The following is a 27,228-nucleotide window of genomic DNA, read 5'->3' on the forward strand; positions in this document are numbered from 1 at the left end:
ACAAAAAATAAACAACAGTCTCAATGAGTTTCTCTATCTATCGGTGAATCCACCGTTTACATCAAGACTGCTAGTCTAAATCTAAAACTACTTACAAAATTCTGGATTAAGTTAGGACGGTTTTTATGGTGTGTGTTGATAAAATCCAAAGCAATGCACCTCTTAACTCGAATATTAGAAAATACCCTGAAGTCTTCGTACAAACTTTAAACCCCAAAATTCACTACGAATTACTACAAGACATGATTTTGAGTTTAAGAGTAAAAATTGGAAGATTCTTAGGCCATTTCATCGAAATAAATTGAGGAGGAGCCGCAATACATCTTCATGATTATGTCCGTGCATATTTTTACAACGATACAGCTTCTCGCCACGATCTTGAAGGCATAACTTCCAAATTTGTAAAAAATTAAAGCTACAATGATAGAATAAAGCAAACAGTTTCCTTTGAAAATTTTTTGGGGGAAAAAATATGAATATGACTTTCAAAACCTTTGTCATCACAAGGGCGATAAAAACTCGCTCTAAAATAATACCAATATTCCATTTAAAGATTAACCTGAAAAAAGAAGCCAAAACTATGGGAATGTGTCCTCAAATAATTTAACGATATGTATAATTTAGGCATGAAGAGACTTAAATGGATTAGAAAGATGCCGCCCCGCAACACGAAATGATTAATTGCTACTTTTTTAACATTTTGAATAAAAACGATAAAATTTTTGTTATTTTATTAGCTTTTCTCCAAAAACAAGATTGATTTACGATTGCTGGCCGAATTAAACTACGGCAAGAATCTTAAAGTATGAGCGCAAAATGGGTTGCTAGATCTAAAAATATTTCCATGCTGATATGGGAAGATGAGAAAAGTCTTTTGTTAACTACAGAAACAATAAATCATGTGGAAATATCGAGGGCAAGTTGAGTTTGCTATAAATGGTACTAACTATAACCTTAAGTTAAACATAAAACATGGATTTAAAATAGATAAAAGGAGCGGACTGAGAGCATTTAATTGAAAATAATACGTTAGGTAATGGGATCCTAGATACTAAATGAGCATGGGCATAAAAGTATTCCCCATCAAAAAGAGCACTTTTAGTACCTCGAGAGATACACTAACACTTACTAGGTCTCTTTTAGACGACAGTATATTGATGCGCAAAGAAAGATTTGCTTGTTTAGGCAATGTTGACGTAAATAACACTCCAAAAGAGTTCACAAGACTGGACAACCCAAAATGCTGAACAATAAAACGAGCTTTAGCACATGATAACAGTCGACATTCTCTGTAATGTATTTCCCCAAGTTTAGGTTTTCAACAAAAACCTGGGAATGATAAACACATTGGAAATGGTAGAATATCTTTCAATGAAATATTTTCGATAATGTTGGTCAATGAAATTTGACATAAAAATCATATCTCTATTCCCTCATTTCTCTTCTGAATCTCTTCTAAGCTCTTCCCTAACCCTCTAACATTAAAAACCCTCTTTTGCTCTACAATTCAAAATATCCTTCGTTTTCCTTCTCCCCTTCTAACTTAACTTTCCCTTCACCTCCTCCCTCTTCCTCATTCCCTTTTTCTCCCCATCTCTTCCTCATTCTTCCTAAACTCTCGCTCCCCTTCCCTCGATGTGCAGGTAACCAATTCAGCAACGGGTGACCTCATCCTAGCTTGTGTATGTAATGTTTGGACGACTACCCCCTTACTGAATCATTTCTGAATAACAATGAAAGAAAATGAAAAACCAATAAACTCATACTGGAGAAATGTACGTCATGATTGTCCGAGACGAGGTTAGGGAAGCTACAACGCTACTTCTAAAAGAAACTATGTGACGTCATTTGAATATCAAATGTTGCTGCATCTATGACTTGTTTAAGGTTTTTAGTCAATGCACGGCTTTCTGTTAGAATGTTGTCAGTAACATAGACTTTAAGACTTTTTAAATCTCCACCAATGAAGAAACTTAAAACACGACACTTCATTATCTAGCCAAGAAGATTTTTTAAACGCAAGTTATTCTGTTATCTAACTAAAATTATACTAAAACAAGTTAGGAATTATGTAATGAAATTAAATTGCATAAATTAAACACTACTAAACGTCATAGAGCTGGAGATGATTTACTCTTTTGGATCTTCTCTACATCATAATATATGTGAAAAGGAGCTTCGTGTTTGCAGATACACATTGCGTTGTAGCAATGAATAAGAAGTCTCGGAAACCTACTTGTAAAATATGACACGTAATCATCCGGTATCTCACCAAGAGATATTCGGAGACACTCAGGCAGCTCTCTGTAATGATGTTTCTGTAGAAATAAAAGGAAATGATGTCATGGTCGTCAAAGAACACACGTATTTTCAATTGCAAATCGACTGTATTTTGGAAATACATGTGAACGCAAGATAAAATCCCAAACTCAAAATTATTGAATATTCTTTGTTACAAATACTGAGTTAGACAATTTGACAACAAAAAAACAACATTCTGAGTAAATATCAACAACAGTTTCTGTAGTTGTTTCTGTCATAAGGAAAAATATTTAAATTTCTATAGCGGTTGAGTTTATTGAGTGATTACCTTGTTTCTAAGAGCTCGAAGCAAGTCTCTGACATACACGCCTTGATAAGTTCTGTATTTTCGAAGATCTGCCAAAAATGACGAGAATAAATTACAAAAGATTTCAGATAATTATATAATTTCCCAACGGATGCTCATCATGAAGAAATTATTTTTGAAAATGGGTAATTGGAAGCATTTGGAAGCCAAGCATCCTTCTACCAATCAAATACGGGAAAAACCTACCCAAAAGCGATACCATAGTACAAATTGTGAGGGGAACAGGATCTTCAGGGGGAGTCTTCCCCTTCCAACATGTTGGATTCCTTCTTCTGTTTGGAATCTTAATCAGCTTATATCCAAGAAAATCAAACAAAATCAAGCAATGAGGACCTACAAATCAACCTTTCATAACGAGACACTTTCTTGTCTCCAATTGCTATCATTTATACATTCAACTAATCATCGCTTAAAAACTTAGCATGATTCGGGTATTTTTACGGCATATCCAAAATATCATCAAACACCTTTCCACTTGTTTATTTACTCTTTCAGTTAATCAAAAAAATTTCATTATTATCTCGGTGATTATTCAATTTGCTTATGCTATATTTTCATGACAACAACAAACGGATCCCAATGCAGAAAAGCATCGATGGTGTTTCGAGTCTGCAAATAAAAGGACTAGAAACAATTTGCAAATCAAGCATTCGAGACCTTCATCTTTTTGACTACCTACCTTGCTGTAGCTCTGTGCCTATGTGCACCTTCCAGTCTCCGCGCACGACCGCGATTGAATCTCGTTGCAAGGATTTCACAGTCAGGGATTCGTCACTCTCTTTTTCGATTCTATCGCTCACATCCTGATATTGAAGTAAAATACATATGTTACTTATTACAATACCCACGAATACTACACAATACTGTAGGAGAGCTGAACAAGCAAAAACTTCTTAATCAGTGAGCATGACGATTCAGTGCGCATGTTTTCTGGTCACAAACAAGGTCCGGGGTGACAAATTCAACAGACGACTTCCCTTTGTTTGTCACCCCCCCCCCCCCCCTTCCCCCCGTCTCAATTACAGAGCAGTACACGAAGGAAACAAGAAATACAGACGAATAGATACAAAACGTTAAATGTTTCACAGCTTGTTGGCTTATTCAAAATTGGTTCATTCGGAATCGCAATCATACAAACCGACCAGTTACGTGAATATAATTAGACGGGGGTTGACGGTTTTATGCCCATGTTGATGCTCCGGTGTTTGTGGCCCGAAAAGATAAGTGCGACAACATGGCAAAAAAGTTCTAAATGGAGTACACTCAAGCATATAAGTGGAAGTATATATGGAGTGACACTCAAGGATGAATTTACCAAAACAAAAACATAGCTTTAAATATATATTACATATGTAAATGAGTAAAAGGAATAAAAATCAATGATCTTCCAGTAATTGAAAAAAGCCTAGAAAATTTACCTGAAAGAAGGCAAGCTGCTTGGCTTTTGACCAGAAAAATGGATGCTTTAAAGCAGCACTCGCTTTCGGCCTGGTACAGAAGGAAAATTAAAAGAAAGGGGTAAGTTTGGCATTATAGACGAGAATAATCAAAACACTTATAAAATATACTACCTCAGTAGTTACTTTATCGAATTTCAATCTTACGGCTGACACCAGATTGTGGAAAGCCACGAAGTGAATTTTATTTAGACTGATAATTGTTTTATTTACAGAAAGCAGAACAAAACTAATCAACATAAGGTTCACGTGACAAAACGTTCGAAGTAGTTCATAGGATTCAGAAGAGACGTTGTTAACAAGTTGCAGTTAAACCCAACAATCTTGAGTAAAAACCCCAGTTCTCTGCAGGGGTTTTCAAAGTAACAGAATCAGCTAGTTTGTTTTTGTTTGTTTGTTTCTTTGTATTAGTTTCTACCTAGCATCCTAAGGTAGTTTTTAGGACACTGAGAAGCTATGCTTATAGAGCAGTGTCCTTTGTACTTCCTCTCGATATGACCACACCGCGTGTTTCCTACGTCTGGAATTGCAGAGAGGTTGCCACTCTCCTCACTCTGGGTGAGAGTTTAGCCATGTCAGGTACTTGAACTCCGACCCTTGGATCAACAGTCCATGACCCTAACCATTGAGCCATCCCCGCACCTAAGAGTTCCAGTTCTTAAGAAGTCGGTGGTATCAAGTTCTATTATATATGACAATTTAGTGTAATACCTTTCGAGCAGTGACTCAAAAAATGTTTGGAGTGCAAACTGAAGGGCTGCCTCTAGATATTACAATATCATATGATCTCCTCCAAAAGGTGACAAAAGTACAAAGCAGCGAATATGTAAATCATTTAAGATAAACTTTAATACGTTGTATAAGAAAATAGAAACGAAACCTGCCAGTACTTACCTTTTCGATGGATCTACCATTAGCATTTGTTTAAGAAGATCCTTGACTTCAAACTCATCTGTAAGGTAATGAAGCAGTTAATAGCCAAAGTCATTTTTATCCTAGGCCTTATAAATGTATAGATATCATATTCCTTAATCACAGGCCCAAGATTTCAGTCAATCTTTAACTAGACATTGAAAGTATTGCTGAATATGATTCTAGATCCCATCAGCCCTCCACAATGAAAATCTTACATTAAATAAAACATCGTCAACTTGGGTTATAAATTGCATTTTTTCAATAAATCAAATTTATCAGATATAGAAAAAATATATTATCCTTTCCTAAGATAACATTGTACTGTCATTATCATTTCGAAAATACACCATACATTTCGCTCGTTTTGGTTTCATCTCTGAATTCATCTACACACGCCAATAATATAACTACAAAGCAACTTTGAAATACATACTTTCTAAATAATGTATCTTGTCCAATGAGTATTGGCCGCCCAGAATATTGGCTTGCCTTCTGAATATCTCACCAAACGGATGCGATCCTTTTGACAACACGTAATAGGCCACGCATCCATATGAAAATATGTCACAGGCTTTTGTCTATAATTAAGTTTAATTACTTCAGTTTGTCTTCAATCAATAAAAGGAATCACATCGTTTTGTGTATTGTGTATTCTTGATACAAGGCCAATCAGTGTCAATTTTGGTGAACAAAACTTGATTTCTGAACATAAGGTGAACATAAGGTTTGCAAACCAGCGGTTGGATGATTATATATTGAATTTCACTGGAGTTTTCCAGTCAATAAACTACATGACATCAATGATAATATCAACAAGACAGGTATCTATTTCATTAACAGTTTTTAAATGTAAATAATTATATAGTTAATTGTGAAACACAGTCGCAAACGTTGTAAACATGTGGCACCACTAGGCATGTTTGAAAAAGACGAAAAAGAGCATGAAGAGGGACATACAATGTTCATGTCATTCTGGAACATTTCCGGGGCAATCCAGCCTTCTGTGCCGATGCCTGACCGTGACGAAAATGAATGCCGACCGATGGCAAGCTTCTTGCACAAGCCAAAGTCTGATATCATCGCCTTCACAACTCCATGGGCATTCGGTTTTGAGATGAGAACGTTGTGAGGTTTAATATCTCTATGGACTGCAAAGTAACATTTCACATTGAAACATGGAAATATTAATGCGGAAAGGAAACTATTCGGCTATGAATATATTACTGCAATCTTCACAGGCCTGAAGCTTTAAAGTTATTTAAAAAGAACGATCAATCACACCTGATCACAACTTTTATGAAGTCTAGAGCGGAAAAAATACCTAAGTTCCTCATGACATCACTTGAACGTTTCATAGCAACTAGACTTACAAGCCAGGATCCTCAAGATGCTACAGGTATAATTTGGATCACCAAACAAAATGTAAAAAACAAAATCCGCATCTAAGCAAAACAAAGCGAAAGCTTGACGCTCCTTGTCCTTTCATTTCTAGAAACAGTACCAGAAACATCGTCAAACAAAACTTACCTATGTTAAGAGAGTGTAAGTGGGCAAGGCCAGATAATGCTTGGTACAACAAATCAACTGGCTGCAGACCGTTTCTTTCGAAATTGGCATCTGTAACGTACTGTAAAACAAACAAAACAATCGCTAACAACATAGAAGGGGATCTAATTGCTACAATCCACGATATATTCTCTCGAATATTTGGCGAGTGTGCAGTAGTAGGATGAAGCTCGAGTTGTTACGAATGTACTTATAATTCAATGGTTTTTAAAACAGAGCAACACTCTTGAAGTGCAACGTAGTCTACTTTTCCACCGAGTTGGGGCATCTTTTTGTAATAAGATGGCACCTGTAGGCTATCCCCTTCTAGGGATTATTGCAAGTTAAGAGTCCTTTCTTACTTAGTCACTAGAAATCAATTTGAAGGTCATAACCAAAACACTAAAACCTATCAACAGGTGCATACCTCTTGAAGTGTTGCATCACACAGCTCCAAAGCAATGTATCTGAACTGTCTGTCTTCCTCCTACAATACCACATAGAATCAAAATTATTACATACATTGAAGATAAATCAACGAGGATGACCACTTACTTACCTTCACTTCCTTCATCTGTTTTTTAAGGAGTGTTGCTTTTCAGCAAAGCGGATTTTCAAGGAACGCGCCATTAAAAATTTACAAAATTAACCTAACAACTGACAGAAGAAAAGACACAATATAATGAAAGTTAGAAATAGTCGTTTTAACGTCCAGAAATAAAGAATTATATTAGAGAGATTGTTCGGCAAATTTCTATAATAATCTAAGACTGATAATCTTGGTTAATCATTATTGCCTTACGATGAAAACTGATTAGAAATTTTGAGAAATGTATATATTTTGGATATAAACTGTGAAAAGAGTTTGCTTACCATGCAGAAATATCTTATTACATTTGGATGCTCATCAGATTCTCTTAGTAGGGCAACCTGGATTGAAAAAGTCAAAATTAACTAAATGCAATATACTATATGAAAATTCTGAATTAAAATTGTTAGATTAAAGATAAATCCAGGCATAACTTAGATTGTCGAACAATTCAGAACCATTGATAAATCCTCAAAAGTCTAACCAAAGTTCTCCGTTAGCAAGCGACCAAAGATAACCATTGATATCTAATGAAAAAGGTGTCAATGATTATAGCTATTAATAAAGTATTATGAGGGTACACAAAGAGCGTTAAAGCTTGATTTCTTTTAATCCAGCTTCTAGGGGCACCTTGATTGCATATGAATGGGTACCCTCTACCTACACAGTGCATATCAGAACTCTATCACATCATGAGGTACTAGTTAACAGATGAATGAATTTGCATTTCTCAGACGTTTAAAAGTTCTAAGTTAGAATGACAATTTCTTCAAAACGAATCTTTCAAATTCAATATGAATATATTTTTCTTCCTATTTGCTTGAATATGGATGATTTTGCTATTGGACCTGTTTCTGTTTCTCGTGGAGAGAGCATAGATGCCAGTTACAAATGATTCGATACGGTAAATATATCAAAGACAGAGTTTCAAGCAAATATGAATGAAATTATCAAAGAGTATATGATCCCGTGAGATGAGTTCTGTCGTATAAAGTTAATCGAAAGGTGAAAATATCTAATGGAGGAACTTCTACTTCAACCTTTGGGCAAATTATGTTGAATCTGAAGGGGTATGACATTACATCTAATGTGAAATCTAATGAAAAATTTTATCTCTTATTTCGTTCAGTTAACAGACCTCTTTCTTCAAAGTACTGTAACATACGAATAGGGTTCTATTGAAGAGCCGTTGACTCCAAATTTGCGATATCCTAATCATACCTATGTAACACTCTAACTTAGATTGCCTTTGATAATACTACTCTGCAACGCAATTGCAATTGATAATTATAACACGCTGCCCTGTTTATTATATAAAATAAAATCTCCACAGCTTACCTCCCGATCGGCAAAGCTAAAACATTCAGGCAGAATTCTTTTCACGGCAACGTCCCTGTGATCGAATCTCCCCCTAAAATTGCAATCAATTAGATTAAAAGGCAATATTTCACTCTGGGTTCATAAAGGCACGGTCAAGCATTTTTTTAGAGAACCCTAAGGTCTAAAAGAGAGATATCGGCAGTAGCCTTCAAATATCCAGGATATGAAGAAAGCCAGAAAAACTATGTTAACTTATTTCGGCAAATTGAGGGTGAAAGTAGTGCATACCCGATTAAAACTGAGATGAAAAATTAGTCGACTTTTAGACTCAATTGGATATTTTCACGCATACATTTAAAAGTGAAAGGACTGACAGGGATGTAGGGCAAAGGGGTTCCGGAAAGTTATGCCCTTCCTTCCCTCCTTTTTTGAAAAAATTCTACTTCTTTCAGTTGTTTAATTTAAAAATTCAGCCCTCTCTAAACCCTTCAAAGCAAGTTTATTGTAAAATGGAGGGACAGAGGGACATAAACTATTGTCGCGTTACCAAATTTCAAGTAGGCATAGAAATAAGAAAACGCTTAACTGAAGTACCTCGTCCGACGCAATTGAATATTTAGACGCAAACAGACACCAAGAAGTATTTTCGCGTTATTAAAAAGAAGCATTATTCCAATATTATCAAACACTTTTCAAGTAGTTTCGCAGCTCCTACAAAACAGCGGCTACAAAAGGACTTCTTTTATCAGCACCAAAAGTTAATTTTATACATTACCTGTAGACTACTGTTCCTTCGCAGCCTCTCCCAAGAATGGCCTTTGGGTCGAACACGACCTTCCCTACTCTGGCCATTCCATCTTCCTCCTCAACTGCAGAAACAAAAAATAAGTGATTATTTTATATATAATTCCAAACGAAATATTCAACAACATACAACATAAGCTCAATTTGATCTTACATAAAAACAACTGATAGCTAGAAATGAGCCTCATCCTATTTTGTGAATTGTCTTCCAAGAAACGATGAAAGTCAAACAATAACTCACGGGTATCTCAAACTACCAATTACTAGTGCCAATAACAAAAACAGTGGAAACGCTAGGCACCTCTCGCTCTTAAAAACGCTTCTACCACAACCAGATTTCTTAACGCAATCTTAAAAATGAAAGGCATGTGGACAATTTGATACACTTGCTCACAACCCCAACATATGTCCTAGGTTTGTTTTAAGAAGAAAATAGTATCAATGCATACAGAATAATACTGTATTGATGTAGTATTATTCTGTAGTATACGAATAAAATTGAATTGAATTGGGTTGTTTTCTACTTGTAATTGTACAAACCTTATAAACAGACAAAAACATCTTAACAAACCTAATCTTTCTCCGACTGAATAATCTGACCCTGTATTGGAGTGCTGGCTCACTTCTCCCGTGCTTGAATAGCTTTTATTTGTGTTCACTGACAACTGCGATGATAAAGTTGGCAGTTTTCTCTATAAGAAGGAAAGAAAGTAATAAACAAAAAGGCACCGTCTGTTTTCCTATGTCAAACAATCTGCTAAGCAATGGTTTTATTTACGGTTAGTTTGGACGAAATGCAATGTTTCGATCAGAGTCATATGAACCGAGATTAGCCAATAGGAGAAGAAGTACGCCTGATTGGTTGTATGTAGACCAATCAGCGTACTTTAACCTACAAGCGGGCTGGATATGGATTCGAAAATGTATTTAAGTAGTTCATATGAAACTTTTAGAGCCAGCAAATGCAATTCTGCTTTATATGACTGCAAACTAACAAGGTTTTAAAAACAACTATTGTATGCAACTAATGAAAGCAGGGATGTTTTGCAAACCAACCTCGAAATAGAACATAAGCAGCAATGCGATAGGAATCCCAACCGAGGCTATAACTGTATAGAAGAAGCTTTGGTTGTTCTTCACTGCCTCGAAGAGTTTGGCCAAATGCCGCTGATTGATGACATTTTTATTTCTTGGTCGCTCATCTTTGGTACTATGCACTTCACCTTGATGCCTGCTCTTAGCTTTTGAATCTGAGTCGCTGCTAGTCTTAAGATGAGTGATGAAGAACCCCGAGGAGAGCTGGGTTTTGGAGGAAGGCGGTACAGTGTGGTATCCAATCAAAACAGGGATCGCATTATCCTGTTTTTGCTCAGCTGCTTTCTTGTCAAACTGCTCTTTCCCAGCAACATTCCTTGGGCCCGCAATAAGGAGTATCTTCGGCTACAATCAAAAACAAGGGCATTAAACAGATGGATATTCATTGCTACTGCTTACGGTGGAAGGGGAAAAATATGAGTAAATGGCCATGAGTATGCCAATTCACATCTCATGAATTCTTGTCGAAGAGGCGGAAGAAAGAAAGATAACAAGACAAGAGTGACGAAAAGAGACCAAAGAGGAATTAAAACAAAACGGGAACGATAATAGACTTTATAAAGAGTTCATAAATTACAGTGTATAAAGAATGCCCATAGCAGCTAAACACAGCAGGAGCGTAAACATCTTTTAGGGCATACGATGATATTAACGAAAAAAACAATGTTAAGTGCAATAAGAGCTTACATCAACAACTACTGATTTATCATCGACCATTGATGGTAGAGCGTACAATCCACCTTGGTGCTTTCCAATGAAAAGAGTAGGCCTGAAATGAAGATGCAACTGGGTTTAGAAGCTGAATGTTTAGCAACTAATAATATCGACGAGAGGTAAAATTGTAGTCCGTAGCAGCATAGGTTCCAAATCTTTGATTGATTGAGCGATCTGAATTCTCCATACCAGATGGACCTATCAGAATTTAAGAATATGACAACAAACGTGGCTCCCAACTAGATTTCGAATTACGGACACTCACAAAAAATAAACGTGTAAAACGTGATAAAAGATAACCTAATCAAAGAACAATTCCTTTCGTTCCTATTGCTATGAAATAATGGTGTCTCTCCAGTAGTCCTGCCCATTCCGTGCATCCCTGAGGTAAAGCCATGACTGATTGACATAATTTAATAAAATTCGAAGTTTAGCTACTGTCAAGATAGTGTTCTAGTATTTTTGTGCCATCAATTATATTCTACAACATTGAATATAGATATTAACTGAGTTCTAAACCAAATGACAGTGTTAACTTAGAAAGAGCTTTTGCGAAGAAACGGGGTACATACTTGAGAACAAGCTCTCCAGATTTCCCAATATACTCATTGCTGCCATTCTCGCCAGATGCACTAGCCTGTATAATGAGAGACAGTGTCTCCTTGGCAACGTAGTTGACAGGGATTTTTTGAAGGCCCTCAGGCGCCCATTCATAGATGCTGGCCACAGGCGAATCAAAACTTGTCTCCCATAAAATTTGACCTAGAATATATCAACAACATATCGTATAGAAATGCTGTACACATATCGTATAGAAATACATGATTGATTAGGGCCTGCAGGGCCTAAAATGAGATCTGGGATAAGAATCAAATTGCACTCTTATGATGAGTGTAGTACATTGCCTATATATGCATATAAGTGCTGTTCTTTTGTTTTCATATAAGAAAAATTGGACTGAGGTGTGTACTTAGTAGGCAATTTCCCATCCAGTTATTATTTTGAAGGGGAACAGCTTTTTACGCTTATGCTGGGAACGTTTATAAGCAACAATCTATATTTCAAAAGGTACTTAAGATTGCCTGCTTTTGAAAAAGTTTGTAGGGTCGCTAAACGATGAGACAGAGAAGAATAGTAGATTACAGCGAACTTTGCTTTAAACTAAGAAGGCAGAGCAACCAAGATCTGGTAAAAGACGTTCAGATTAGCATGGAAGACTATAAGTTGTTTACACAAAAAACAAAACATCGAGCATCTCCACGTTTCTGAACTGCATTTCAACTGAATATTAGAACTGTTTATATAAATGTATTTACAAACATTACTCAAATTGTCAACATGAAAACTCTTAAAACAAACACAACATTACAAAGTGAAGCACCCTTAAAGTAGTTCTTTCATAGGTGGTAAACTGTTGTTAAAAATATACCTGTTATTCGATCCATGGAGACAACTTGACCGTCAGAGCAAGATGCGAAATGCAACTGATCTAATAAACAATGAATTTATAAATAAGACAATAAAAATGCTACGCAATGATCTAAGTTTGAACATAAGTAAAAGTTGAATCTTGGATCAGAGACTTAATGGCTGACCAGCTACTGAAGAAACAGCATTTCGTAAGCTGTATGTTAAAGGGTTTACATACCTGTTTTAAGAACAGTACAAACATGAAATAAGGTGTCCCTATCATAACTAGCAGTGGCACTGGAACCAGGATTCAGCAAGTGATAAATGTAAATCATTAATGATAGCTTACCATACTCATTTTCTTTGGCAGGCTGTGATGCATAGTCTAAAAAGGTTACATTCCACCTTTTTTCTCCAGTGATGCCATCAAACATAATGATTGTATATTCTGAAAAAATCAAAAGACAGGAAATTACCTAAACAAAAGCTTTGTAACAATTTAAGAATACGGAGTAGATACAGAGTCCACCAATGATCACTCTGTGACTTCATTAAATCAGTTTTATTAAAGGCTTTTCTTTTACTGTCATTTTTAAACCTTAAAAGATAATATAAAGAAAAGTGTGTCAACGGGTATGGAGAAAAAGTATTAAACGACAAAAAGTGAAAAAACAGAATTTATGGTTAGCAATATACAACTGAAGCAAGACAGTGAATTCAACATTTGAGTCGTTGGAAATGGAGAAACTGAAGTAGCAGTCACAGAACAGAGCAAATTTGGACTAGAACAATTGCCCTAGACAGAACTGGGAGACTAATAATGAAATATAGTGCAAAGAGAGATATGAAATAAATGGGGCTGAAGAGCGACACTACTGGGCACAGTAAATATTGAAAACAGAGAATACGAGCAGCTGACCTAGACAAAAAAGAAAAAGAAGAAAAGAAGTATTGTTTAGGGTATTTCATGACCAATGACAATACAGGATTGAGGTCAATTAGGTGGCTATGAAAAATCAAAATCACAAAAAATATGTCAAATTATCCTAGAAAGGGTTTTAATTGTTTATATGCTCTTCACATGAAAGGGACTCAGGAGACAAAAGGAATTTTAACAGAAGGAAACAAAAGGAAAAGCAGAAGACAAAAGGAATTTTACAAAAAGTCACTTAAGAACTAATTATATCAAAGGCATAAGGGTGCTCTTCAATGGACTTCCAAATAGTTTTTATTCCAAAAATGGCATTTATTCCAAAAATGGCCATAAGCCTGGCTTGTAAAGGCATTTACCGGTTCTTCCAATGTACAACGGTGCATTCATCTGACCCATTGGAGGACACATGCTTCCAATGCCATCCATGGTAAGCTTTCTTTGTTTCTGCCCTGTGACTGGGTCAATTGCAAACCAAACATCTTGTTTTCGCCCTGAATGATACAAGCACAAGTCATATTGGCAGCAATTACAATAAAATGCTAAAAAATCACTTTAGAGCTTTAGGAAACTTCCAAAAATGACAAAGACTGGTTATCTTTGAAGAAGATCTTGATTAAGCACCTAAACAAAGAGGTAGATGAAAAAGTTTGTTTCTCCTGCAATAATGGATTTTTTCACAGATCCATGTGCATAATGTTTAATTCAAAAATGCTAGTTAAACCAGAGAGCCCTTTATGATAAACGGGTCCTGAGCTGGGCAAAACCAACTAGCCCTTTGTATACTTTAAATAATATAGGCTCTATAACTGTAAATGGCTGGAAGATGGACTACATGATATTTAAACTATTTTTTGCAGAAAAGATATATATATAACTCAGGAGAAAATGTTTTACTTTGTAGAAAAAATAAAAAAGGCTAAAAAATGGTATACATGGCAATGAAGTTCTTTGGCTGACTCAATAACGTGAAAATATCAATTATAAAAATACACAAGGCATGAACACATACCAACATATAAGGTTCCGTCTGTGCTTCGACATGGTGATGCTCTGACAAGCTCAGGTATCGTGAATGGCAATTTCTGCAAAATGAAAAGAAAAGATGAGAAATGAATGTGACTTATTCTAATGAATTTTTAATTATGGAAAACTTAAACATGTTTACTCAAATAAAGGCTTGAAGCTTAAAATCAATTGGGAAAAATCAGAAAAATAAACATTAGTAATTGTGCAAATATTATCACAAGTCAGTGAAAAACAAGAAAAAGTCAACTTCTATTTCTAGGAGGGTTTGAATTTTGTTACGTTCATTCAGTTTAAGTGCCTTTCCTTGAAACTAAAATACAAGATTTGGCTACAGGTAGGTATATTCTGGTCCTTTGAAAACGGATGAATCAAATCAACATAAAAAAAACTGGAACTTAACAATTACTAGATAATTACAATATTTTAATCTTAAATATTATCTGCATTGCAAATGCCTTAAAAATGTGAACTGCTTTCAAAGATGCAGTCATCCTTATCCTTATCTCTGAGCAATGGGGAAACCTTACCAAAAAATTGGGAAGATTACTCCCTAATTCAACTTATACAAAATATAAACAACATTTGAAAATTTGATTGACAATTTCAGGAACTCACTCTTAAACTTTCTTTGATGCTCCCACCAAAAAATCCATACAGACTCCCATCTTGAGGGTCTGGTAGGAAAATCCCCCTATCAAGAAAAAAACATCAAATACATGCAAAATGCATATTTTACATACATATTTAACAGATACTAGGTCGCACATAGGGTGACATTTGAGGATAATGATTTGTGAGGCAATAGCTGCATGAATAGGATACCTGTAACAAGAAAATGGGACATTCTTTGCTAGGTATCTGATGTGAAAACTGTGCCACTACAGCCGGCACTTGCTTACAGCCTGTCCCCACCATTGTTGCATGTATTCACTTCTTTCCATAAATGCAGAAAACCAGAAAATCCAGAGAAATAGAAAGAATACCTGTTCTAAGAACAATACAAACACGAAATAAGGTGTTGGAATTGAAAAACAGGGTGTTTATGCTTGATTTTAGCAAATTGCAACAATGAAAAATTACAAAAACCAATGAACACCCAAATCTATGTACACACATACCCAGGGTTAGCTTTAACGGGAGATTTTAACACAGGATCTACAAAATAAAACATGCAAAATATATTTAAAAATGTTCAATCTTTGGAAGTAAAAGAAACAGGTATTTGTTCAGAATTGATGTATAAAAATTAGGTTTAGCAAGTAGATGTGGGAACAACTTTAGAATAATCTCAAGCTGTTTTTAGATATGATAAGATGTGTTAATATGTTTCTTCTTCCTTTGCGTCTAAGTTGAACATTTTAAGGGGCAGTTTAAAGACACCTGATTGATAGTGATTGCTTGTCCATTGTTTTGTGCTGTTCTTTTTGTCAAACAGCAGAACAATTATTTGTGGGACAATAGGAAGCCATTGGATAAAATCTTGGTTTAATGATCTCCCCATAAAATGGACAAGCATTGTTAGAAAACTCATTATATTTGGTGAGCAGTATTTTCAGGATGTTTCAACAAATGAGTTACTTTTGAACAGCTTGGCTTTATTACCATCACATCTATATAATCATCAAAAGATATCCATTCATAATTTAGGATATTATGCAACATTAAATTTGTTTTTGACTCATTCATAGCAAACATATCAAATTTGTAGCCACACTGAACACAGAAAACAATCAGAAAGGATATAAGTTAGAGCTAAGAACAGTGGTTGACACTGGGGGCAAGGGGGCAGTTGACCCCCAATATTTTGGAGGACAGTGGTCTATTGTTCTGGAATGTTGGGAAAATGTGACATCATCTTATCAAAACAATTAGCTTGCCCTCCCCCAATATTTGACGAAGTGTCGGATCTAAAAAGATTATGGACAGAAAAAAAAACATCTTCGGGGAAAGCATAATGATAGAATTTTTTTGAACATTTCAAGCAAATCAAAGCTTGTCTGGCTGCCTCTGCTGAGAAGGCTGATAAATCCTTCACTTGCTAAATTGTTTACTACCACTGACCATTAGGGATGAAATCAAAGAAACATACTGTCTTTCATGATCCACTTTACATCACCAGTATTCTTCTTAACAGCATGAAATGAACCATCTAATGTTGATACAAAAAGCATTGTCTCTGGAACTACCAGTGTCCCATGCTAAAAAAGCAGAAAATAAATCAATAATTCAAATTCAAATTCAAATTCATTTCATATTCAGCAACAATTTACAAAATTAGATGTCAGTAAAGCGATTTATAATAAAATATAATTAGCAAATTAGAATAGCATAAATTTTTTTAACAATATAGTTGCCTAGGATGCTAGGAGGAACCAGGACAGTTTTCAAGCCCAACACCCTAATTACTGAGTTGAAAATATAATAATGGTAACAATGAAAATCAGATTATATTACAGTGAAAACTATTGAAAATGATATGATTTCAAATTCTGAGTTTAAGAACAAGAACAGAACAAATACAATAAGAATTCAGATAAACAAAAGAAAAGAAAGGACAAAATTGGGTGCAGAGAGAAAGTAAGTGGGAGGGGGAGACAAAACTGCTATGTATCATATATTTTTTATAGTAAGTCCTGGTTTCTCAAAATTATTACACAGTTCTTTCATATAAATATCCAAATTTTTATCTTAATTTATCCCAATCAGCCCCCACCCCTTTCCCTCCCTTCAAGCAATGTTGGCAAACGCAAAATTACTTAGTGTTTACCTCCTTATAAAGCCCTCATCTATTTCTTCCTAGTATCTCAAAAGCAGGTTGAGATAAGGAAAGCTGGTAAATTGTGATTGAAAATGTTTCATGATCATTAACGGTATTCCCTACCTCTCCAGGGTACACTCAAATTAAAATTATTATATTGGTTAACAATCTTCAATTCCCAAAACTTGGCTCACACTTAAAAACACCATAAATGTATACTATGAAACAGCCATGCAGTAGAAAATTTCATTATGTTACCCTTTAAATTCAGAAACGTATCAGATATCGCTTTCCTGTCGCAGTCTCGTCTCGACAGTTTACCTGTAAGATGCCTACTTGACATGAGACCCATCATGTGGAAACTAAACTTACAAACATTACCGTAGGAAGGCCTTTCGATTTTGTTTTTGGCTTCCCCGCTACCGTGGAGTTAATGTGCGTCAGCTGATATTTTTCATAATTTATCAAACAAAAGCTCAATTCGCCAACAAGTCAGATTATAACCCCACAGTTTCAGGCTTGTATCACAATCCTCATCGGCCTGTCCGTGATTTAATAAACAAAGCCGGGGTTTACAACACATGTAGCATTTACTTTTTCAATACAAGGTATCCTATTTAATGAGGAATCTTTGTTATGTTATATTAAAATTCATTAATCAATTCAGCCAAACTTTCAACATCATAACACACCGTAATGAAAGGCAAAATTTAGTCTAATCTAATGCCCACATCACTTACCGAGCTTTCCGTGCAGAGTACAACTTTACACATGTAAAGTATTACAATAAACATCAGCTTCATATTCGAGCCTTCATCCAATCAACTACCTTGAACAAAAGTTAAAATATTGTTTTGAGAGCCTTCCTCCCATCCAAAGAACAACTTTAATATTCAAATTGTTATTGAAAGTCTATAGCTGCCTACAACTTCACTTTCGCCACTCTCTTTGTTCTACTTGTTGTGTCCACGAGTTGCCATTCGATGTCATACTTTATGAGGTGGCTCTGATGCAATTTTTTAAAAGAAAATTGAAATACACTATTATCGATATATTGATATGCATAAAACCAACAAAATAAAAAACATGCCGTAGGACCAAAAATTCAGAGGGATTAAAACCTGATTTATATCAGTTTTGCTTTGGTTTCCGTCTCTGAAAATCATGGGTTGCATTTTGGAGTCGTTAGTTTTATGTGCTTGGGTCGTATGACATTTTCATATTGATATGCTGCAGTCTAGAGTGGTAAGGCCATAGTTCATCCGTCTGCCAAAAAAGGATCTGGGGATAAGCTAGGATCCAGAATACGTCACTGGCAATATATACAGTACCTGAAATTTGTGGTTTAGAGTTTTCCTTGCATGCAACATTAATTATTGAATGGCTTGTTTTATGTCACGCCAACTCGTAACCGGTTGTGGCATCTGCGGTAACGTCTAGGGATTTCTACCAATTGATCTAAGCTTTCAAAAACTTAAAATCAAAGGCTTGTTAGATGGTCATAAAGTCAAAGCTCACTACAGTATTATTCTCTTATCTTCACTTATTTTTCAATGTTTAAAGTTTTCTTCTTCAGCAAAAGGTTCAATTGATCGCTGCACTAATTTCGTTTTTCTCACAGCCGTCTGATCCAGCTATCATAAAGAATCTAAATTTTGAATGAAAAACAGCATACCGTACAGGTATCTTTGAAAATAGAATAATTGTTGCCATCTTTCACTGGCAGAGATCCTCCTTTTTGCTTAAAACACCTACTATAAACGGAACTAAACACCTTGTCCATTCGCCACTCCAGTCAGTACTGCTTAACAATTCCTTGTTAAGACGTTTACAATTTCAGTACTGGTTTTGACGAACATCCGATAAAAAGGCGAAGGAGACATCAGGGCTGGAAGGGTTGAATCCATCCCCCCCCCCTCACCTTATCAGGCAAAATTTGTCGCATTTTGGTTTTGATGAAGCAATAGTAATGCTAGGGGCTCAGGGGGCTGAGCCCCCTTGCTAATGCCGCAAGTAGCCAATCTCAACTTTTGCTATTGTTTTTCGCAGCATTTTGCGCAAGAGCCCCCCCCCCCTTGTTACTTTGATAGCACTACACACACCCCTGAGCAATAACATTTGGAAAGGCCCATACGAAGCCCCCTTTAAACGTGTATCATCCGCTACGCACATTATCCGATATAAAAAGCTACTTTCCTGATTCTCTCGCAGATTGTTTAATCGTGATTCCACTTATCTTTTTGGTCTGCTTATTCTGATCAAACTACATCTCTGATCAAAAGGAGAGGGTAAACATATGATACCTTTAAAAATAATGGGATCGATTCAAAATGTGCTTTTCCTAGGACTTGTATCGTTTCATATTGTCCCCATTGATTTTGTATCGGTATATCGTCAAATATTACGAGGCATGCAAGGTGTAGGCGACACAGTTTTATATGCAGTTATATTTTTGAAATTATTGCTTCAAACCTCAATGCAGCCATGTTGAGAGCAATGTTTTGGTTTACAGACAATCAACTGCTGGTAAATTCTTCGAAACATCAAGTTATGCAACTCTCTTTGAAATTCGGCGTTAATAATTCTCTCGACACTGGTGACAACTCAGTTGTTATCAAAAGTGTTGGCTTTTTAAGTATATTGAGAGATTCAAAACTGAAGTTTATTCAAAATTTAGCATATATGAGTAGACGCAAACAATAAGATGCTTAGGTCAATCCCCGTTAGATGGAGTTTCTAACTCTTTTCATGACGAACAGATCAAATTTGCAAGCGTTCTTACATAAGGAGCACTAAATTTAAAACACAATTTTCATGACTTTATTGTTGTATAGCTCGCAGAAGTCCTTCTCTTTGTATTTCTCTAGTCATTGACAAATCGAGTCTTTGATTAAGGACGCCCTAACATGAACAGCAAGAGAAAAGTAAAATTATAAACAAGAAAAATGAAAATGTGAACAATTTTTTGGCGGTACAAAATTTAAAAAAGGCTTTGAAATGAAAGGATGATACCAATAGTTTTCACATCTGCATTTTTGGGGTCAATATCTAAGATTCGACAAATCGACGTCAGAACTTTTAGGGCGAAACATCAATTACAATTCGTTTTGAAGTTTTTGCAACCTTTTAACTCCAGAAAAACCAGCACAGCCCCCAGCTAAACAACAGTATCGAAAGAAAGGACCAACAATTACTGTGTAGAGTGTTTACAAAGTTTCTTTTATAGAAGACTTGGCATGTTTCAAAAAAACCCACCACCCAGAAGACCATTGTAGAAACAGCCTTCATTTCTCCTTTCTAATCCAATAACTACATCGAGCTCAACATAGCGTATTCGCGGTTTCAATTCTTCATGTTGACTCTTGAGAATGCTGTCTTCTAAACTTTAATGTCATTAATTTTAGTATTTGTGTTTATTATTAATTTTTCAAATTTGGAAAAAACTTTGTTTTTATATCTAAATATTTCTTTCCTTACCGATGGCAGGATACATTTGCAGTCGGTTGTTAAGAATTTGTGAGACTTTTTGTTGGCGTAGAATTTTTTAAACCAACCAGTCCATCGCCATTATAGAATATAACGAATTTTCGATGCTGTACAATTTTTCAAAAATCGATTGCTTCTAAAATGTTTTGATCGCATTAAGTACTGCAGTTTCTTTTTGCACCAAGTACTGCAGTTTCTTAAGATTTATGCAATGTTCAGAACTTGTTTCTTATAGCACGTTACTTATATAAAAATCTGTGCTTTTCAGGTAATCGTCTTTGGAATGAGAGTATGGTCGATCGCGTGTAGATTTTTCCTTACGAAGGAAATCGTGAGCTCCCTTCTTGTCGTGAGACAAAATGGAGGGCACAATCAAATGCGTGAGTTCACAGATTGACATTTGTCGCAATAAACCAATACCTTTTCTACGAATTGCCTTGATGATAGTAGCACCAACTATCCAGATCACTTACTAATAACAAGCAATTTATTTCACGAAAGTATAAATATGCATTACAAATCATCATGTAATATTGCTATGAACTATTTCAGCAAATCTCCATCTAAAGCGTTTTCAAGAAAAAGTAAATATTTTCCACAACGTACAACAACAAAGCGTGCGCAATTAAAAATCTTAAACGCCTGGAAAGTTATTGGACACATGCTAATGATATAAATCTTTCCTGGTACAAGGGTTGTCTTGAGAATTGGGTTAGAAAACAAGACCTGGATTCTGTTTTGAGATGGTACGATGGTATGGTATGATGTGGGTTGGTTGGTAAAGAGTGGGTAGGGTGGTACTGTGTGGATTGGTTGGTGCTGTGTTGGTGGGGTGACAAAGAAAGAGGACCATTGTGAGACTAATCATTCCCAGAATAAAAATCAATGTGATTTAACATTAGAACTTACAACTTTAATACAAAAATTACAAAGCAAAAAGTGACATGCTTGCGTCTCCATTTATAGGCTAATGGTTGCAAAAATTCTTCATTTCCCTCTAGTATGAGGGGACATTGTACTCTGTTGTGACTGGCTGCTGCGGCTTCCCACCAAAAGGCTGGGATTGAAATCCTTGGTCATCTTCTGGTTCTGGAAATGATGCATATGGTGACTGTCGAGTTTCTCCTGGGATTCCAGTGTCAAAGTCTGTGCCTTTTCTGTGTCGCATAAAAGCCATAGATGTCAATCCAGCCTGGGGAAAAATTTCAAGATAGTTGCAAAAATCAGCACTGCTTTACTATAGCATTTATTTCTAAACCAAAGATTAAAGTTCCAAATACAAGCATGAATAAGCAAAAGTAAAGCATAAGGCTGCAAAAAGTATTGGAAGTTGGGTTCAAAGTAATCAGGAAAACTTGAGCGTTGGCAAAAAATATTAGCTGAGAAAATATAACAGCCAAAATCAGGAATTTTAGCTCAAGTAGGAAAATTGATTCATTTCTTTGCAACATAATTTACAATGAAAATGATATCTTTACTTCCTTTCAAATTTCTTTCTAACACTTTCTTGATTGTTTTATATTTATATATCAGAAAACTTAGAGAAAAATACCAAGTTTTAATATTTTTATGGGACATTAATCTAGTAAAAAACTAAGTGGAAAATGCTACTGTTAAATATTTTCACCTAAAAAAAGGATTTCAATTAAATTGCTCAGCACCTTTGAAAACATATTTACAGTCAACAAACAGATTAAACTATATAGCATATTCTCGTGCATCATTTACAAACTCCAATACTGAAATGATGATGATATAATATTACAAAAAAATAACCTTCATCCCGAGCTTCTTGACAAAACCGGGACTTTCGATAAATTTTTTTGTTACAAGAAGGAAAATTTTTTATCAGCCTTTGGCAAGATAGCTAATCTAGCTTTTTGCAATGTAAACTTAAACTGCTCACCAAATTTAAAGAAATTATGAGAAAATTTAAACAATTTATGCAACAATACTTTCTTCGTCTGGCAGTTGCATCTATTACTTTCAGCTACTATTGAAAAATTCTGTTTATTGAGACACATCAGAAAAAGTATAAATAGCATGACAAATCTAATGATCTGTGAGGCTTAAGAAGAAAGAAATTTTAGTGATCAAATGAAAGCAATGGATAAAAATGCTTCATCTGGTACCCAGCCTAACATGCTATGAATTAAAAGATACAAATGAGAACATTTTGTATTTTTGCAGGTGAGCTGTGAATTGTGCACTGCGATTGGAGCATTTTTTCTTTAGTGTTTAATTTGGAACAGTGATTTGCAGTTCCCCTCAGCTTGTGGGGGGAGCAGTAGGGAGCAGGAGCTACTGCTTGCTCAAATGGCAAGCTCTGAGCATGCAAAAGTCGTCTTTGGAATTTGTTTTCTTTATTCTTTATACATTTATCTGCCTTTCATTTCACAAAATGATCTGCCTTCAAACCCCAAGCTCTGTTGAAATATTGATCAATCAAGCTTTCTGTTTTTCCAAAATCTATATCAAATGCTTTATCAGATTTAAAAAAGTTAAAATTTTAAATATAAGAGAATGCTAAATTTTGAATGAAATAAAATTTATCTTACCCAGGTTATAATAGAAAAAAATGAAAATGTGATGGATGCTCTTGCATGATTGAGCTGAAATTGTGAATAGGATATTGTCGATGATTTCCTCCAGGTGTCTGCCAGGTAACAAAATCCAACAAACCAAAGAAATGACCAAAATCCAGAAAAGACCAAGTCAGCCAAAACTAACTTCTTCCTTAGCTCTGCATTGCTAATGTTTTCAAAAGATGCATCTGCTACCAAGAAAATAATGCAAGCAAGAAATGCAATAACTCCTATGCCAATGCCATAGTTGCATGCATTTGCATCCTTGTGGAAAAGACAATGCCCAGTGCCTGGATCATAACAGCCATCAGAGATGCATCCAAAAACGATAATTGCAAATACCTTTAAAGGAAAGAACTTCATCTTTAACATACAAATAAAATTAATTAAATCATGTAGAATAATTTTACACATCAAAATTCTAAGAAAATAAGTATATATAGGCCAAACAATTTTTTCATGAATAGATTGTTTGTTTAAAAATTTGACCTGATATCAAGAATGCTTAAAAGTACAACAAAATAACTGCAATGCATTTATGTTGCTGTGCCCTTTGGAAGATATATGGGTGTGGCCATTTATAATAAGATAATTTATTGCTATTTATTACATTTGTATTCGTAAGTAAATATATTACAGGCCTGGCCATTTGTTTCTTTGTAGGTGAGCTGTGAATTGCTACCCTCATTTGCTGAGGCGAGCTAAATCAGTAACACATAAGATGTATTTTAAAGGCAAACAACAAATGGCTTAAGACTCTTAAGTATCTGTTGACTGCCTTTAAATAGTCTGGGAGTCAAGGAGTATGCTGCTTCAATTTAGATATGCTTTAACCGTGGCTCATGCACCCCCTTTACTTAAAGGATTCAAAAGGATGGACTCTATCAATTTTTTTTTTCAAACTTGCACAACACAAAAATAACAAATCTTAAAAAACAATCTTCTTGTTGTACAGAACTTGTTGTACAGAAAAATGGCTTTGCAAAACATATTTTCAAACAAACTGGAGTTTTTCATATAACAATCCTCAGAGTATAAGGCATCAGAACATAGATTGAAAACTCTTTGCTAGAAAATATATATAATCAGGTGTGGATCAAAATAGGCCAATCAGAAATGCTAGCACATGGCTGATGAGGTTGTCCAATCAGTACCGCTTACATATTTAAGATATTAAAAATGGAGTCCCAAGGCCAAAATGAACTCCTTCTGTCTACACAATACCAGCTTTTTCATCTTTATGTAGATGGAATCCAAAAACTGTTTGATGAAACAACGATCTGGCTTACCAATAATATCAAACATGTCGCCAATTATAGTTTTTCACGCAATCTGGATTTTCCAGTAAATGCTGCTCGATAGTGGAATTGCATGTTTTAGTTGTTGTTATTGATTTGCAGGGCCGAATAGGCTGTTCTCTTTGAGGGAGAGTTTTGTTTCTAATGTTGGTGGGGACCTGCTGTTTTATTCTATCCCCCAATCGACAATTCTTACCAAATTCTTCGACTTTCAACAAGAATATGCCTGTTTTCATAAAATTGAAAGGTTCTAAGCTCTGCAAACACACCTTTCGCTTCATTTTCCTTTTCCAAATAGATTGAAGTTTGTGGGTATCATTACAAAAACCACCCGACAGGCAAAAAATTAATTGCAAAAAATTAACAAAAAAACCAATTAACCCTTATAAGTTTTTCAGAGTTCTCTGAATACGAAATAGAAAAAAGAATGGGAATTATTCAAGGGGAGCAATTTTTCCTTCATGTTTTGTTTGGGAGAGCAATTCAAAGCTCAGCTCAGTTTGCAAAGGGAGCGCAGAGGCAATCGCTCGCCTCAAAATGGCCAGGCCTGCTGCTTTTTATCTAGTTACAGAAACAACCAAGGAACACTAGTGCCCACCAACTTGTAGATTTGGCCTCCTGATTGAAGGACAGCCTACATTTCTAAAGAGAAAGGGGTAATTACTTGATATTTTGAAAAAAATGAAGCAAAAAATCATTTGAATATTCTTAATTGGCAATATGCTATCAGCTTTGTCTTCTAGCTACTATGTTGATTTGTCTTTTGTCTCCACAATTTGGGCTTACTGGGATTTTAGTATCAAAGCTCCAGGAGGGTTGAGGTTGCCATTTTAAAGGCTTAATGTTCTCAACCTTTTCTATCTATAATCATGCCCAAATAGTTAAGGTGCTTGCATGCCAGGTGAATTCCCAAAATCTAACAAGAGGTTCAAGAAGGTCGCTAGGTTTTATTCCCAAGGTCCCATTTGCTATCTGAAATTTTTTTCCAAGGGGGTCACACCACCCTCCCCACATCCCCCACAGCGACAGCCCTGAGGACCCTGTGCTGGTGCAGTGAAGATTACAGTGGCCCACAATAGCCATGCCAAAATCTTTTGATTATTTCAAATCAAATACATAACATTGTGCTCCTTTTCAGTTATATGTTTTCTTTACTAATCGGGATACACGCCTTGTTATGAAAGTGTGCTGTGAGAAGTATGAAAGTTCACCATGATAAAAATGAAAGTGTTCCATGAGAAATAATAAAGTGTGTCCTGAGAAATATGAGACTGTGCCATGGAAATATACAACTGTGTCGTGAAAAAAGATTGTGCCGTGAAAACAGATTGTGCCGTGGCCGTTGTGGGCCACCATAGAAGATTGCAATTTTATATCAGTCTTTTAAAAGTTGCTGCAACAATATCAAGAATGAGATTTTAGAGAAAAAACGAAATAACAGTGTTTTGCTGATGTTCCCACACTGTCGTGCATTTCCTCGATGTTTGATACAATAATCTTTGGTTCAGCCTGAGTGCGAAGTCATGGATTAGATCAGAGTTCCTTCATGTAATGTCAGTGGTGTAACGGACTAAGTTACTTTGATTTCAAAAACTAAGGACCCCCAACCTTAAGCCCCCCCCCCCTCCCCTAGAGGCCCTGGCGGACTTAGTTTTACACCGCTGTGTAATGTCCTAAAGTTTTAGTATTGTCATTCTGAGTAAATTTGACGCATTTTAGTATATTATTTTTATCGTAATTTTGTAGAATTGTAAATAGGATGTATCAATAAATCAGTGATACTGAAACTGGAACTATGCTTATAGGCCCCAACACATTTGTCTCGTGGCCTAAATTTCTTTGTGTAAGCAATGTTAACACAGCAAGCTCACATCAAAATCAGCTTACCCAGCTTATCAAACGAACGATTGTTTGCGGCCTTTTCAAAAATTCAATCGCATCAAAGTCTCCACCAGCAAGTCTACCTCCGTAGCTGGATCCACCTCGACTTTCATCCATTTTGTTGTGCCTTATCCAAACGATCAGTGGCCTTATCCAATCCAGCCAATGCCACGCAGGCGCAAAGCCCTTTCCTTTCAAGACGATAGAGGACGCCTTACATTGGTGCCAAATTAATGGAGGGTGACTACTGATCAGTGAAGGTGACCACCTTAGTTTCCCAGCAACAAATAGATTCTTAGGCAACCTACGACCCACAGGCCAGAATCCGGCCAGAGAAGAGAATTTTTGTGACCCGAAAGATGAAAAATAGCAACCTATTATTTTTTTGGTTGGCAAAGATGATTTTCCGAGGGATCGCAAATATTGAATGAAACACATCGATTCAAAATTAGCATACATCTTCAGGGGCGAAACTACTGGGGGGTATGGGGGGTGCTGCACCCCCCCAATCTTCAAAAAAGCAGATTTTGTCGGGCAAATTTATGGCTGCTAGTGTATCTGTCGGGCAAATCTGGAAATTTTCTTTAGGTCGCACTTTTATTGCTACTTTTTGCCCTAGGTTGGTTTTTTAATTCATGGCCTTTTCCCCTATCTTTTATCAATCTCCTCCCAGTTGGGAAAACAAAACAGAAACGAGGCAAGGAACAGCAACATATATACATTTCTGTCTTTCGTCCGTCCACTGCTCAGCGCTTTCCTCTGGAGCTCAACGCGCACATGTT

The 27,228-nt window shown here is 35.8% G+C and overlaps 2 protein-coding genes across 2 annotated transcripts; both read right to left on the reverse strand.

Moving 5' to 3' along the window:
• Nucleotides 1–20: 20 nt before the first annotated feature.
• Nucleotides 21–18,168, reverse strand: LOC135691557 (serine/threonine-protein kinase/endoribonuclease IRE1). The gene is made up of 24 exons (XM_065209433.2): nt 17,937–18,168; nt 16,528–16,636; nt 15,557–15,593; nt 15,054–15,129; nt 14,422–14,494; nt 13,769–13,903; nt 12,828–12,926; nt 12,498–12,557; nt 11,641–11,830; nt 11,042–11,123; nt 10,316–10,699; nt 9,831–9,951; nt 9,231–9,324; nt 8,474–8,546; nt 7,420–7,476; nt 6,974–7,033; nt 6,529–6,628; nt 5,959–6,149; nt 5,435–5,579; nt 4,981–5,038; nt 4,048–4,117; nt 3,309–3,432; nt 2,591–2,658; nt 21–2,318 (listed from the first exon to the last, which is right to left on the reverse strand). The coding sequence occupies exons 1-24, from the start codon at nt 17,997–17,999 to the stop codon at nt 2,112–2,114; spliced, it is 2,676 nt and encodes an 891-aa protein (XP_065065505.1). The 5' UTR covers nt 18,000–18,168; the 3' UTR covers nt 21–2,111.
• A 2,935-nt stretch (nt 18,169–21,103) lies between these two features.
• Nucleotides 21,104–26,620, reverse strand: LOC135691559 (synaptogyrin-1). The gene is made up of 3 exons (XM_065209435.2): nt 26,453–26,620; nt 23,241–23,609; nt 21,104–21,874 (listed from the first exon to the last, which is right to left on the reverse strand). The coding sequence occupies exons 1-3, from the start codon at nt 26,561–26,563 to the stop codon at nt 21,680–21,682; spliced, it is 675 nt and encodes a 224-aa protein (XP_065065507.2). The 5' UTR covers nt 26,564–26,620; the 3' UTR covers nt 21,104–21,679.
• Between the last annotated feature and the right edge of the window lie 608 nt (nt 26,621–27,228).

This window comes from Rhopilema esculentum, chromosome 13 (genome assembly GCF_057945365.1).
Source record: "Rhopilema esculentum isolate cy_ngs chromosome 13, ASM5794536v1, whole genome shotgun sequence".
Lineage (NCBI taxonomy): Eukaryota > Metazoa > Cnidaria > Scyphozoa > Rhizostomeae > Rhizostomatidae > Rhopilema > Rhopilema esculentum.